The 15672-nt window shown below is 52.7% G+C and overlaps 1 protein-coding gene across 1 annotated transcript in view; it reads right to left on the minus strand.

The window, feature by feature from the left end:
* Positions 1-1731: 1731 nt before the first annotated feature.
* The window catches only part of MAP3K14 (mitogen-activated protein kinase kinase kinase 14), a 44724-nt gene continuing 30783 nt past the window's right edge, over positions 1732-15672 (minus strand). Inside the window, exons 7-16 of the mRNA XM_063080979.1 lie at positions 10498-10627; positions 10131-10262; positions 9504-9608; positions 7828-7991; positions 7185-7335; positions 5373-5726; positions 5095-5201; positions 4586-4730; positions 3600-3700; positions 1732-3242 (exon numbers count right to left, since the gene is read on the minus strand). Coding sequence (XP_062937049.1) covers positions 3078-3242; positions 3600-3700; positions 4586-4730; positions 5095-5201; positions 5373-5726; positions 7185-7335; positions 7828-7991; positions 9504-9608; positions 10131-10262; positions 10498-10627 — 1554 coding nt within the window. The 3' untranslated portion in view covers positions 1732-3077. The remainder of the gene's footprint in view (positions 3243-3599; positions 3701-4585; positions 4731-5094; positions 5202-5372; positions 5727-7184; positions 7336-7827; positions 7992-9503; positions 9609-10130; positions 10263-10497; positions 10628-15672) is intronic.

The following is a 15672-nucleotide window of genomic DNA, read 5'->3' on the forward strand; positions in this document are numbered from 1 at the left end:
TCTCTGTGGCAAACCTAGCTGTCCAACCAAAGCTGCTCTCTGGTTGTTGATTCTTGGCACATTTTTAATGCTGGACCATGTCCTCTTGAGAGAGACAGTCCCAAGAAGAAAGCCCCATTTCAGTAGGGATCTAAGCCCCTATATGGGAAAAGGACACCCAGGGCACCTAGGGGCAAACATCTGTGCTCCCTGGTGCAGAGAAGAGTAGAAGGCACTGAGGAGGTGCTCAATAAACATTTGTTGAAAGAAGACTGCTCCCCCCTGCAAAGCTCCAAGCATCAACTGGGGACAATTGGATGTGATTTTTTGGATTACCTGCAGTTTGGGATAGTTCATGAGTCGTTTCCTGGGCACAAGGCCATTGCTCCTGCCCAGAACCCCTCCTCCAAGAAGCCGGTGAGTCTGCCCGTGTGCCCGTGCGCATACACGTTTCTGCACGGCTCAGGGGCTGAGGTGGGAGCGGTTAGGGGCGCGGGGAAGGGTTTGGAGAGGGTCGGGAGCAAGGGCAGGCGCCGGGCCGATCGCTTGCCGCCCGCTCCGCGCCCCGCCCCTCACTTTCACTTTCTCCGCCCCGCAGCCCCTCCGCGTCCCTTGGCGCCGCCCACCCTCCTCGGCCGCACGCGCGCCCGCCCGCTCCCACCTGTCACTCCCATGCTGTCCGAAGCTCTGTCGAGGAGGCCGGGAGCGGGCTGACGGCTGCTGCCCCTCTGCCTCCAGTGTGCTCTTTGGGAGGTGGGGTGGGGGGCACGGGAGATGCCGGGGGCGCCTGCGCCTGTGATGTCGCCGCCTCTGTGACATCCCCGCCACGACCCCGTAGGCAGGGAACCGCTCTCGGGATTGCCAGCACATGGGCCTTGGCGGCCGAGGGAGCGTTCTTTGGTTATCCCCGCCTCACCCCCGCAGCTGGAAGCCCTCTCTGAGCGGTGGGGAGGGCAGCCCCGGGTAAGGCAGGGGTCTGCGGGGCTGGGCTATGCACCTGCTCTGGGCACACCGGGCACAAGGCTGCTGCCCCTTCCGTGGGCCCAGGACCCCTCCAGGAACCGCCTGAATCAACCCAAGCCATAGGTGTGCCCATGAGCGTGCACACTTGTACACAGCTTTGGGGTGTAGAGCCAGATTAGACAAGGGACCCTGTGTTCCCCTCCCATCCATCCTCAGACAGGAGCTTCCCCCTTTCCCCCCATGACCAAGGAACTCACTCTTGGAGTCATCCCTGACCCCACGGGGGCGCTCAGGAGGCAGCTGGAAGGGATGGGAGTCCAACTAGTTCAGTTCCCTGGAAGCTGGGCCTCAGAGACAGGAGGGGTGGGTGGAGGGCATGCGGTATGCACCCCGTCCGTTCCTGGATCACGCCCAGCACCCGATCTCTTATCTCCCTTCTGGTGGTACTGGGCTGCCTGACCTAGGCAAAGGCACAAAGTGTGCAGACCTTGGTGTCCTCCCTCGGTTCTCCTCAGCCTGGCAGTGTTTGGCCAGGAACTGCCTTGCTGCCACCAAGCAGGGCATCTTTCCTAGCCGGTCTGAATGGACAGCCCAAAGGTGGGACTGGAGGTACCCACTGGGAGGAGTGGTGTGAAAAGGAGCCCCATTCAAGGATAGAAAGCAGCCCTTGCCCTGAACAAGGGGGAGACTTGAAAAGACCCCACCAAGAAGGCAAAGGAAGGCAGCCCTTAGGGTTGTGGGGGTCAGTGAGCAGACAGCAAGAGTGGGGACACCCATGGCCTAGAAGCATTTGTCATCACTCAAAACTTTATTGCTTACAGAGTTCACTACAACCTGAACTCTGCAGTACCATGGCTGCAGTTCTTCATGTGCTGGGGCAGGGTCTCTCCATGGGAGCAGTCTGGCTCGATGTGAATAGCTGGACAGAGGCCACCTTGGCAAGATGTGGGGACAAGCTTCTCCCAAAGAGGGGTCTCAGTGCCCCCAGGCCCTAGGAGGTTGAGGCCAGCAGGCCCCTCCCTCCCAACGATTCACAGTTGATTTAATGCTACATGAGTCCTGAGCAGCTCCCCGAGAGAAGAGGCTGGGCCGGGCAACGGGGAAGGGGGTGCTCATCTTGAAATCTGACATGGTTGACGGATCGCATGCAGGTGGACAGGTCAAGACTGAGTCTCTTCACCAATCTCCTGGCCTGCTTGTCCCACCCTCCTGGATGGCAGCTGTGAAAGTGCTTTGAGGTCATCAGAGTGCAAAGTGTAGTCGGCAGTGCCCTGCGACATGGGATGGGGCGGGGCAGGGTCGGCGTGATGCTGAGCTGCGCTCCCGGGGAACAGGAGTGCCTACATCCCCCGCTTTCTTCAGTCTCTGTTATGCTGCATCCTCCCACAATTCCTGTCAGGTGGGCCTCATGTCACCCTTCTCTTTAACAGATGAGGGAACTGAGTGCCAGCTAGTCAGAGGCAGTGACACTCTGGGGAAGAGTGGCCAGCCAGCAAGGAGCACGTGCTGGGCACTGAGAATCACTTCACTTCAACACCTTTGGTCCTTGGCTGAACTGGAGTTCAACTCAGGACCAGTGTGGCAACAATCTGACACAGAAGACTTCCCAGTGTCAGGCATTCCATCCTCCTACATCCGAAAGGGGCTTAGATGGCCAGGGAAGGCCAGACGAGGGGTCAGAGACCCCCATTAACCCAAGGCAGGCAAACCTGCTGCCCTGGTCCTGTACAAGACCTGGATCTGGGCCCTTGGACACCTGACACCCTCACCCTACCTGGGGGCTGAGGGGCCTCACCCCTCCTGACCCGGGCTGGAAGCTGCTCTCCCCTGACTGCCAGCAAGTGGTCACTGATCTGAATGGGTCAGGCCAACTTGTGTGGAGCAGGCAGAGAGGCACCTGTTCGTTTCCCAAGGAAGGGTCCTCCTGTCTTCTTCCTCATCTCCTCATGTTGGCAAAGTATTCTCTTGGCGGGTCAGGCAGGACTCAGGTGGGAAACCCTGGCAGGTGTTTTGCTTGCTGCCATGTTGTGGCTGCCAACCCCTGGGAGCAGGCTAAGCCTGGGTCTCCGGGTGGCATGGAGCACCAAGAAGGAAGGCTGCTTCTGGCAGAGTAGAGCCAGCAGTAGAAGGCGGGGCTAGGGCCGGTTCTCCAGCCGGCCATGCTTGACCCTCCAGCTCCAGGCAAAGCTGCCATCAGGGGCTAGGGTGCACTGCAGGTCAATCCCCGAGTCTGGCACCTCCATGTCATAGCGAACAGGCTGTCCATCTTTGGTCACCAGGCTGAAGGCTGCAGCCGGGATCTAGGGGCGGAGCAAACCAGTGTGCTGAGACAAGGGACTCAGAAGCCACCTAGGAGTGTAAAGCTGATGGCCCCTACTGTGCTGGGAGACATCTCCCTCCAGCCAAACAGGCAGCTTCGAGGGCACTGTCTTTCATTCTGGAAGACTCGGAAGATCCCACCTGGACCAAGTGGGTCTTGAAGACCTCTCAGTCACCACTGCCACTCTTGCTCTGGGACTCTGGGGACATCTGAGACCATGTCCAACTATTCTCTAGTGTGCCATTTCTACTTATTCGAAAACCTTCCTCCTGGAGGGCAGGGCCAGGTGCACTAGCTTCTGGGACTCTGCCCCTAAGTGTGTACCTTACCCGCTTACCTGGCTGCTGATGCCGGTTGCAATGTCTCCCACTTTGACCCGGTGGAACTCCCGGATGTGCAGGTGTTCGCCATTGAGAGACTGTATTTGGACCTTCACACCTAGAAGGAAGCAGGCAAGATGGTAGTCAGGAGGGCAGCTGGGGGAAACTTCTTGTTAAAGTCACTCTACCCTGTGTAGAGTGGAACAGGTCTGGCTGTGATGAAGTGGCAGGGATAAAATTTAGGCTGGAGTGGCCCCAATATTATACACCTGCTAACTTTTCCTGGCCACCAACACCCGGAATTTGGCCTGCACATAATTAAGAGCTGAGCTTGGCTCCTATTGGGAAGCAGGATTCCAACTTTCAGTTCAAAAAGGAACTGAATACAGAAATTTTAAAATTAGATTGTAGGCAACTTGGATTGTTCCCTGAATTGAAGCAGCCTTTGGCCAGGCCATGGGATCTGATGCTGCAAGTCACACCAGCCTGGGAGAGAGCCAGGGAACTGTGAGCTGATGAAGCCCTTGTTCTAGCAAAATCACAACATAACCTATGTAACCAAGCTTGAAAACTGAAAAATCACATGTTGTCTTTCTATCTTCTAACCTCAAATCCCAGAGGAGGGTCCAACAAACTTGTTGCCGAGTTCTTGATTAAAATGCTCATGGGTCCTGTTCCTTCCTTTTCCCTTCAGAAGGCATTAATTGCTCAGTTTCTTGACTCCAGGCCAGGAGAGGCTGCTCTCCTCCCCCAGCTAGGGGGCCTTCTGGGACTCCACCAGCAGCCAATGAGGGGACAATGGTCCTTTACTGTCCCATCAGGAAAGGCCCGTGGGCGATCACGGCCTTTGCTCTAAACCTAACTTACTAGCCAGGGACCTCACATTTTAGGCACCAGGTGCCTTCCTCTCCCTTCCCCACTATGCCAGGGAAAAGGACCATGAACCCTCAGTCCCAGGCAGATTGGCTGCCATGAGGCTGCTGAGCAGGTGAGTTGACAGTACCATTGAAATAGCTTGGGGTGTCGGTGGGCCGCCCCCGGACCAGCACCATGTTCCAGCTGGAGCTTCGAGCCTCTGCCTGGCTGCTCCACGAGTGTACGCCAGAACTCAGGGTGTCTCGTGAGCTCTGAGAGGCCTTTGATGGGTTCTGAAACAACAAGAGTGGCCAAGACTCAGTCCCCTGGGCTCAGGGAACCATCTCTGGCCTTGGTTTCATTTGGGACAGGGGTTCCTGGGCCCTTCCCTGCAGTGAAGAGCTGCTCGTGTCCTAGGCTGGAGGAGGGTAAATGGTACTATGGGGGGAGCAAAGGCTACCTCCCCTCTGTCCCTGGTAGCCAGACTCATTCCCTAATTCCCAGGACTGTTGAAGATGATGTCTCACTCTGAAAAACCATGACCCCCTGCCCCAGTGAGGACCCTCCCAGAAGGAAGGGGTGACCCGGTCACCCACTCTCCTGCCACTCCTTGCACACAGCCCATTCACCAGGGCTCCAGGCCCACAGCCCACTCACCTTCTCACTCTCATCTGACAGGGAGAGGCTGTCGACGCTGAGGCATGAGAGAATTTGCTCCTGCTCCTCCAGAGAAAATGGCTGCGACAGGCTGTTCAGAAATAATTCTGCAGGGAAAAGCGGAAGGTGGCTGTGAGAGACCCGCTGGGACAGGAGCTGAAAGAAAACCCACGCCAGACAGACAGCGGAGACACACGGCCTCGGCGGGAAGCCCAGGGCCCGTGCACCGGGACCCGGAGGCCCCAGGGCTGTGCGGCTGCGTGGCTGGCTGCACACACCGATTTCCAGCTGCTGCAGCTCCTGCTCGGGGAAGGTCGCTTTCCGCTCTGGTGAGCTGGGGGTTTTGGCAGGGGCCGGGTCCAAGGAGGACAGAGGCAAGGGTTCCCATGTCCCAGACTCCTCCTTGCTCAAGTGCAGGGTTGGAGACTTGTTCGGCTCTGGGGGTTCTGGTGGTAGAGGCGGCTGAGGCTTACAGGTCCCGCCTGTTGTGTCCTCAGCTGGCAGGGGCCCTGGAGCCCCTGGTAAGTGCTCCTTCGGCTGGGCGTGGGGGGTCTGGTGATAGTTGGCTTGGTTTGGCAGTGCACATCTTGGTTCCTTATATTCGCCCCTCCAAGGGCTCTGCAGACCTCCCACTACAAAACAGAGAGCACACGTGGTGAGGTGGAAACATGCCGGCACACAGGTGCCAGACCAGGTGGGGACGGCCTCTCCCGCCTAGAGGTGGCCGGCGGGGAGCAGGGGCAGGACTTTGCTGGGGCCCCCGATGGCAGATGATTTAGGAGGGCAGTGTGGTGGTCTCGGAGGAGGCCTCTTCAGTATGATGGCCCTATTTAACAGGAATAGGACTGTGTTTCTGTCTTTTATTCCATTTTCCTTTTAGGTATCAGTAGCAAATTCAGAATCAGCTCCAGAGAAAAACTTTGTTAACAGTGGGGAGAAGATTTAAGAACAACTCCGGGACGAGACCAACTCAGAGTTGTCCAGCAGACTGGCCTCCCCGACCCCTACCCGCAGTTAGCGCTTCCTAAGGGCACCATTTCTGTGGTATGGGAGGCAGTTCAGCTCTGGGGCCATCCTGGAAATTCATTATAACTACCATCTATTTTTGGTGAGGGGTTATGCAAGGTTTCTCATTCCTGTTTTATTAATCCCCGTTTTTTTTTGGCGTCTGGCCAGTATGGGAACTTGAACCCTTGACCTTGGTGTTATGACGCTATGCTCTAACCAACTGAGCTAACCGGCCAGCCCTACTTATTCCCTTTCCTTTCCTCTAACTGCTGCCTTTTCCCTGCCCACCCCGCAGGAAACATTTTATTATGTTTAATGTGTCACTTTTGATTTGATCATGTTCTTGCACAATGTGTGTTGTTTTTATTGATCGATTTTTACAAAAAAGGCATTATGTTCTAGGTCTCATTCTGTTGGTTCCTCATTACCTCAGCCTGTGGCTTTAAGGTCCACCTGTGTTGCTCTGGGAACATCGAGTTGCTGGAACTGCTGCTTAGTGCTCCACGGGGCACCCCCACCTTTTACTGCTCCACTTCCTCAGTGAGGGACCCCAGACTGTGCTCAACTCCCCTCCCACAAGTGTTGCTGTAGTGCACGTCCTCAGACGTATCCCCTTATAGATCTGGTGGGAATTCCTTTGGCAATGCATTCAGGTGCAGAGGTCTGCAGAGAGCTGCCTGAGTGCTGCCAGGTGCCCTCCAGCAGAGCCTAAGGGTCCTCCTGCCCCACATGCCCACCAACACTTGGCACTACCAACCTTCTGATTTTTCCCAGTCAAATGGCTGTCAAGTGGTACCCAGCTTTCTTTTGCACTCTCTGATTCCTAGAGAGTTTGAGCTCCCTTTGCATGCGGTGGCCCCTCTTTCTCGTGTCATGAGCACTGCCTGCACGTCAAGGCATGGCACCAAACACCCGTACTCACATCACCTCAATCTTCCGAACAGCTCAGAGGCTGGCATCATCCCCATACTCCAGATGGGTTAACAAAGGTTCAGAGAGGTCAGTTAAGTACTTTGCTCTTGACCATGACCTGCCCTGCCCTCTCCCTCAGCCAAGGCTCTCCGCCCCTGCTGGGCTCTTACCTTGCTGCAGCGCCCGGCTGACCTTCCCCCACAGCTCCGCTGCGGACGCTCGGTGCGCAGGCTCTTTCCTCAGCCCCTCCTGGATGGCCTGGGCTGTGAGAAGGGCACAGGAAGGTGGGATCTCCCGCACAGGCGGAGGCTCGCTGGCGATCTGAGGGCCGAAAGACAGCATGTAAGGCCTGCCCCTGTCACTGCCTAGCACCCAGCTTTGTTCCTGCTGTCCGCCAATTCCCCTGCTCCCCCGCCTACACTGTGCGGGGGTCTGTCACAAGGAATGGAGAGGTCTGGGCTAGATCAAGGGCTGGGACTTTTCCTAGAAAAGGCAAAAAAGGAGCCAGGTAGGACAGGCCAGAGCCAGGCAGCAAGATGCCCATGATCTCCAGGAACAGCCTGGCAGGAAGCAGGTGAAGATGTCTCAGTGTATGGACAGGAAAGAGCACTAACCTGTGGCAAACTCAGTGAGACCCTTCAGCTATGATCTCCCCTTGTACCCTCAGATTTGGTGGCAAGTATCTTAGTCAGGATCCCACATTTATGATGTGAGCCTCCCCTGTTCCCATCTGCCACTGAACAGCAGCCAAAACGGGAGGCCCCCTCCAGCCTTAAGCTTTCCCTCCCAACCATCCCAAGTGCTGTCACTGACCTTGAGGCAGAGCGGCCCTCGGAAGAACTGGGTCCAAGGGTGGCAGCCATTGAGCATGTGCAGCATCATGCAGCAGCTGCTCCAGACGTCCACCTTGGCATCACAAGGCTTGCCCATCACCACCTCTGGAGCCATGTGGGTCTCTGTGCCAGGGATGTAGTCCCCTGAGAAGGTGTGGGGGAGAAAGAAAAATCACCTGTGAACTCTGATGGCAAGAGCCTAGGCAAAGACCACCCCAGCCAATTTCTGGGCTGCCTTGAATTTGTCTCTCTTAAAGTACTTTAAGAAATAAAGCCTCCAAGTCAAAGTGGCTGGGGATGAGCTAAGACAGGGACTCAGCTGGGGACTGGTACAAAGCAACAGATCACCCATAACATGGGCTCTGCCCTCTGGACCAAACCTTTAAAGTGCTTTTTTAAAATGGGGAGGGGCCTGGACATTGAAAATTAGGTTGTAGAATAATAATTACTGGTATGATGTTCCTGAAATATCAGCAAGTGAAAAAACAAACCAATAATAGAAAACTTATATGTATAAAAGACTGGAAGGATTGATAGCAGATGTTAATTGTGTTTTTTTCCTGATGATTTGTATTAAAAATTTTTGCTTAGCTCTACTTCAAAAGATATTAGAAGAGATAGTATTTTTGTAATAGGAAGAAAACCACCAAAGTTATTTTAAGGTGGAAGTCAGGTGTCCATGTTCAATTTACACCTTCAGAATTACCAACACAGTCTTTTAGCAACACACAATCACAAACTTTTTTTTTTTTTTTTTCCCAAAAGATGACTGGTAAGGGGATCTTAACCCTTGACTTGGTGTTGTCAGCACCACGCTCAGCCAGTGAATCAACCAGCCCTCCCTATATGGGATCTGAACCCGTGGCCTTGGTGTTATCAGCACTGCACTCTCCCGAGTGAGCCACGGGCCAGCCTCTACAATCATATACTTCTAAAAGACTGTTTTTCCTTTGGCCAAAATGAAATTTTATGGTTAATGCTGTAAATGAGAAAAGCAGGGCCCCGAATTGTGTTATAAGGACCTTAACTAGGTACAGGAAAAAAACGTGGAAGGAATTATCTAAAATATTCATGAGTGTGATTATCTCTCTGGGTGACTGGAATGGTGAGAATTCTTCTTTTTCTCTTCTTTTATACCACTTAACTCTGTATATGCCAAATACTTTACAATGGGCATGGATTATTTTAGTAATCAGAAAAATAGAAGTTAAAAGTAGACATTTCACCAGCTACAGAGCCCAGGCTCCTTGGTCAGCCTGCCCTCTGTGCTTCCAGCCAACCATGCTCTCAGAGGTGCAGAAGAGCTGGGGTCACAGGCTGGCCACACAGCTCCCCTGAAAAGGCCAGACAAGAGGGGAGGAGGTACAGAGGCTCTAAGGCAGAAGTCCTGGGACCCAGGGCAAGTCACCCAGCCTTTCTTGTCTCTTCCCTGCTTAATGGGAGCATCAGAACCGAGCACCTGACATCCATTATTGCATTTACACATAACAACAAAAGCCTTATAGTAAGCCCCACTGGCTTAAGTACACTTGATGGATGTAAAGTGCTCACATCTCTTATTCTCGTTATGGAAAGCACGGAAGACACATGGCTAATGCTTAGTAATGGCTACTGGCTACTAACATTGTGGGGAGGGAGAGTCTGGGGGAGCCTTACCTGTGAGCAAGGACTTCCCCAGTCCATCAGGTTGAAGACACATGGCATGGCCAAAGTCGCAGAGGGCTGCACGGCTCCCATCGCTGGACAGGAGCACATTGTCAGCTGCCAGGCCAGCATCAAGGAGGAAGATGAACAGGTGAGTCATGTCGGGCCCCAGCCCACCCTGGCTCAGTTTGCCTGGACCTCCAGTGACCCTACGTGGCAGCTGCTGCTTCTGATTAGTTTCATTAGTCATGGAAGAAGGAAGGAGGGTATCGGTTCAGGCTAGAGGCAGGCAGCAGGCAGTATCTCTGAGGGTGTGGGGACAGGGACAGTGTTCACCCCTGGGGATAGTGCCACTCTGCTCTCCTGCCTTCACCCTCTCCCCGTGGTTACCAGGCTGTAGGAGCTCAATCTTAGTTCTCTGTGGACACCATCCACTGGAAACTACAGTGCCAGGCTGAGGGCTTGGAGAACATCGTTCTCCTTCCCACCGGGCACAGCCCTATCACCTGACTCAAACACTGCCAATGGAGATGACCAGACAGGCCCAGAAGATCTGGGAGGAAATCAGGCAGTATGGCATGAGGGAAGAGCCCACTGGGGACCAGGGCCAGGGGTGGGGGTGGGGTAGTTGAGCCTCACCTTTGACATCTCCATGTAGGACCCTTCGCGTATGGAGGTATTCCAACCCCTCCAGGGCCTGGCCCAGGTAGTAAAGGGCTCGGTCCTCTGGCAGACAGCCTTTCTGCTTTATGAGCTGGCCCAGTGAGCCACCTAGGAGACCAATGGCCAGACTTTACAAGGGGCTTTCCCAGGCCTCCCAGCAAACCAAGGGCAAGAGTGAAGGGCAGGTGATGGAAACGCAGGCCTTTCCTGCAGATGCCACAAGGTCAAGAGGTTAAAAATGGATTGAGTGGAGACCAAGGTCAACCTGGGCAAGACTCAGGGGGAAACCCTTGGCCCTGAATTTCAGGGGTGGAGAGAGAGTGGGTGGGACCTGGCTCCTTACCTTCCAGAAGCTCCATGAAGATGTTGACCCAAGGACCTTCCCTCACAGCTCCATACAAAGGGACAATTCTGGGTGAGGTCAATCCCGCACACGCCATCAATTCCTCTGCCCGAAATACTTCGACCCGCACCTGAAAGGCCCAGAGGCAGCTGTCAGTCATGGTGAGGGGACTGGGGCTGGTTCCCTGGCATCCTGTCAGGACCCTTGCTGCTCCACAGGCAGGGGCTGCTGATGTTTCCAGTGATGACACTGGGGCCAGGCAGGGATCTGGTGGACCCTCAGAGACTAAACTGTACCATGTACCCTTAGTGTCAGGGGCAACTTCTTGTATTTAACTAAAGTTCGGTAGTGCTGACCATGTGCGAAAACACAGTCACTCAAAAGCTACATTCCTTATCCAGCATGCTGCCCATTCTCAAATCTGCCAAACACAGAACATTTTTTCCCTAGCCCAAATGTCTGGACAATTTCTAGGACTTGGGACCTTTTGTTTATCAACATCAATGTCTACTCTCAGAAGCTGGGTTTCTGACTTATGTGACTCTGTCAAGGACCAAGATTCTGATTCTCTCGGGGGCCTCTGAATCCTCAGTATCCCTCTCAGCATTTTTCTTAACTCATTATAACTTGTCTCTTTCCCAGAGGACTAAAATGTCCATACAGACAGGGTAGTGTTTATGTTTATTCTGTTTGCAGCTGTTTCCCCAGCACCTGGGCACATAAAGAGGCTTCTGGGGAGGAGTTTGGCCAAGGCCCTTCCCACCACGGACTAGCCTGTCTGGGATCGTCCACTGCTTTCTGCAGGGACCAGCAGCTTGACATGGTGGGAAGAAATAGAGCTTGAATACAAACATCTTGGACTTAGATCCTGGCCTGATCATTTAAAAAATGGCAACACACTACTGTCAACCCTGTGTTTCCATGAGTATACAGGGGGGATGGAGGTGTCTGCTCCTGGGTAGAGTGAGGATTTTGGAAGGATGACAACTAGCACCATGCCTGGCAACCAGTGTCCTCTCAGGAAGTGGTCGATCCCCACATGCTCCCTCCAGCTCAGGTAAGAGCAGCTTATTAAACACTTAGACTTAGTAGAGACTCATCTCCTTCCTGGCTGCTGCTGGTTCCCCGGTAAGCCTTGAGTGGCATCGCCAGGGGGCGCCAGTGGTAACAGAACCAGCCTGGAAGAGTTCAATTAGGGACCCTGCAGTTTTGCTTGGAGACTTGCTGACGTGAACAGCAGCTCTGATGATGTGGGACTTTTGGACTTTTGGAAAAGTGGAACATGTTTCTCCTCTTGTTACTTAAAGAATATCTGGTTTGGTTAATCGACTCACAGGAACTTTGACTCACTGTTGGCGCTTCCAGTTCTAAAAGGCCTCTGAACCTGAGTTGGAACTAATTCACCAACAGGACTTGTATTAGCAAAGGTCTTTAACCTTACTACTCCTGAACCATGAGTTGAAGCACCCTGGGGGCACCGCAGAGAACTCAGAAGGGCAGAACAGGATATTGCACATTTGAGGGAGATGGTGACGTTCACCATCTGCAGGACACAGCGCAAACTACCAGCTCGAGGCAATTCAGTTTCAACATGAGACTGCACTACCTCTCTCTCTTGGTGGTATATCCTCATGAAGCTAGGGTTTTGGAGGTTGCTCTGATAAAAAGTACTTCAGGGGGAAAATGTAAAACAGGAATGAAGGCAGTGGTGTCCAATCTGATTTCAAGGTTTGAGAAGCTCTGCAGGGCCCAATGAGGAATCTGGTTGTTTAAGAACGGAAGGAAATTTTTCCTTTCAATTTATGTGTTTTGCTTTTTTTTTTTTTCTTTTTGTATTGCTTTTCAAATGGTTGCTAAGTTGTTAGGATAAAGACTTATTATTTGACCTAACTACTTAATAAACAGAAGTTAGGTATTTGTTTTGGCTTGGAATGCTATGAAAAAATTGTTGACATATTAAGGGTTGCGAACCCTTAAGAAATGTGTAAGTCCTCTAGAGTGTCCCAGCAATGCCAGTAAACATTTCCAACCACCCAGACCAAAGCAGGTGGGAGGGACACTTCAAAACACAAGGTGTTGGGCTGGCTGGTGAGTGCACTGGTTAGCTCAGTTGGTTAGTGCACTGCCTTGCAACATCAAAGTTAAGGGTTCAGATCCCCATACCGGCCAGCAGCGGCCAACAAACAAAAACTAAAAACTTCACTCTAAGACAAACAAACAACCACGAGGTGCTTTAAAAGTCTGTGCCCGCCAGAGAAAGCCAGCTGAGAGGGCAGCCCCGAGGGAGCCAGGTGGCAGCAAGCACCCCAGCCTTCCCGGATAGGCCAGCCGCCCGTCTGGCATTTTCTCCTCTCTGGACTTCAGTGTCCCTGTCTGTAAAGGGTAGGGGCTGGACTGTGACGAGGATGTTCACAGAACTAATATACAATGGTCACTTATATGCCAGGCACAAATCCAAAAGCCTCTTCTCTCCATTAAATTGCCTGGGGATCACTTTTTCCTCCATGAAACTCTCTTATTTTCTTTGGCATTTTTATCTGTTTCATTCCATCAGTAAAAAAGAGGATAATACCAATTCTGTAAGTTCTTTTGAAGATTCCAGGACTATAAACTATGAGGAAGTTTATATATGACAGTACCGGGCACACAGATATTCACCAAAGAGGAGGGTCCCCCCCTTATTTCCTCATCACCACCGAGATGTTCTCCCCTTGCTCCTTGCTCCATTTTCATTTGAAAGGTGTCCAGGGCCGGTGGCCACTTCTCTTCCTGCCAGGTGAATGTCTATCCCCTGTTATAATTTGAGTTCCTTCAGGTAAGGACTGTGGATTCCACATCTCTGTCCCCAGCCCTGGCACAGCATCTGGCATAGAGCAGGTGCTCAGGGACAGCTGATCCGACTTGGCCAAGGCCACAATGCCCCAGGTCAGTGGCAGAGCCAAAAGGAGGCTCCCAAAACTCATCCTTGAGCCAGATGTTCTAAAATAAAAGGTTCTTAGCCTTTTTTGGGTCACAAACCTCTGAGAATCTGATAAATGACATGGACCCTTCTCCATCAAAAATGTGTGCATGCCCATACACACAACACACAAACACACTTTGGAATAAAGTTCCAAGAATTTATGGATCCTCTGAATCCATTCACTGACTAGGATAAGAACTTACATGTTGGCTGTTAAAAAGCACAAGTGAGGGGCTGGCCCATGGCTCCCTCGGGAGAGTGCGGTGCTGAGAACACCAAGGCCACAGGTTCCGATCCCTGTGTAGGGATGGTCGGTTAGCTCACTTGGGAGAGCGTGGTGCTGACAACACCAAGCCAAGGGTTAAGATCCCCTTACCAATCATCTTAAAAAAAAAAAAAAAAAAAGCACAAGCAAGTGGTAAATGTATCAACAAGCAAATCTGTCCATGAGAAACTACTGCATGAAAGAAACATGGTAATCATCTCTAGAGTGGGATCTCACTTTTATAAAAAAAAAACAACCACATGTTTATATACGCATAAAAAGTCTAAAAGGATATGTTAAAGGGTGGTTACCTCTGAGAATGGAATTGGGAACAGGGAGACTGGCTTTTTTTGTTATATGAATTCTTTTATAATGAGCCTGTGTTTGTTTGCAATTAACAGCAAGATCAAACAAAAACCTTAAAAAAGAATTAAAAACCCTGCATTAAACCCTGGACCCATGCACGGTCAATCAGCATCTGATCTGAGGCTAAGGATGTTCTAGAAGAGGGAACAAGGCAGAGATGGCATCACCAAGTGATACCACATGCCCTGGATTCTCCCCAGGGAGCACTGGAGGGGCACTGACTTGCTCTGACCCTATGTGCAGACTGACCTCTGACCCCAGGCCCACCTCCTCAGTCCCTGTCCCCTGATTCAGGAAACTTTCTCATGTGGTCTTCCAGCTGATGATCCTAAAGCATACCACTGCCTGCCCTAACCCCTCCCCTTGAGAGAAAGGGAGGCCAGCTGCGTGGGCCAACAAGCCGTCCCCACTGCCCGCTCCTGGCTGGGAAGGAGGTGGGGTTCTCAGAGCGGCCAGCTCTGGTGGGCTTGGGTAGCATCTCTGGGCTAGAAAGTCCACGTTTTGTGCTTGGAGCTTTTCCGACTGCCTCGGGGGTGAGAAGTGAAGTATTTGTCCTCTCCCACTATATTGGGGTTGTTTACCTTGTTGCCTGGGACTCTGAGGACCTCAGCAGGGGAACAGCTGAGAAGCCCAGTGACTAAGCTCCCAGCACTGGGTGCCTGTCTAGGACACTTCACACTCTCTCACCCTCCTCCCACCAGCTCTCAGGAGGGACAGCTGAGCCTTCTCCGGTATCCTGGGGAGGGGAACTGTAGCTGAGGAGGTCAGGCACGTGGCCTTGGCATCCAAGTGGGAGACGATGAGCCACGCTGGCAAGAGCTCAGCATGTGTTTCTGTCAGTGGGGGTGGTGAGAGTGGAGCTTGCTTATTTGACACAGTATGTCTGAAGGTTGGGGTAATCCTACAGACAGTCCCCTCTCATCCCACTACCCCAAAGCCCAAACTCTAGAAATCCAACACCCTGGTACAAACTAGGGAAGCCAGGTTAATTCACATCACCCCTTAGAGCCACAGGCACCCGTGACAGCAGTGGCAGTGTCCACTCTGCATAGGGCCCGAGTGTGCTGGGCTTTTCTGGCTACTTAGTCCCTTTTCTTTTGGAGGTCAGAGTGTCTCTCACATAGGCCACTTGAAACAAGGTCCATCTCTGAGCTTATTTCACCCTACCCAGTAGGCCAAGAAAATGGTCTACAGAAATGTCTCTGAGGCCCTCGTGCTAGCTCTGAGGCTATGAGTTTGGGCTAGGACAAGGTGGCTTCCAATCAAGGTGAGCTGAGAGTCGGGGGAAGGAGAAAAGGTGCTGAAGAGGAGTAGGACTGATACCCTCAAGATCTGTGGACCTGTTGTCTCACCCTGGGCCTGGACTGTGTGGTTGACAAGATGAGGCCTCAGCTCTAGGCGCAGTGGTACAGCCTTGGGCAAGTCACACTACCCCCTCTGGTCTCCAGTTCTGACATCGGTGAGATGAAGGGATGGGAGAAGTGATTCATGCCTCTGCCTCTGATCCAAACCCTAGGCCACGAGTCTTCCTTTTCTTTCCCTGCTTCCCGAGGCATGGCTCAGAGCTGAACTCTAGGGCCAG

This window comes from Cynocephalus volans, chromosome 16, assembly GCF_027409185.1.
Source record: "Cynocephalus volans isolate mCynVol1 chromosome 16, mCynVol1.pri, whole genome shotgun sequence".
Taxonomy (NCBI): domain Eukaryota; kingdom Metazoa; phylum Chordata; class Mammalia; order Dermoptera; family Cynocephalidae; genus Cynocephalus; species Cynocephalus volans.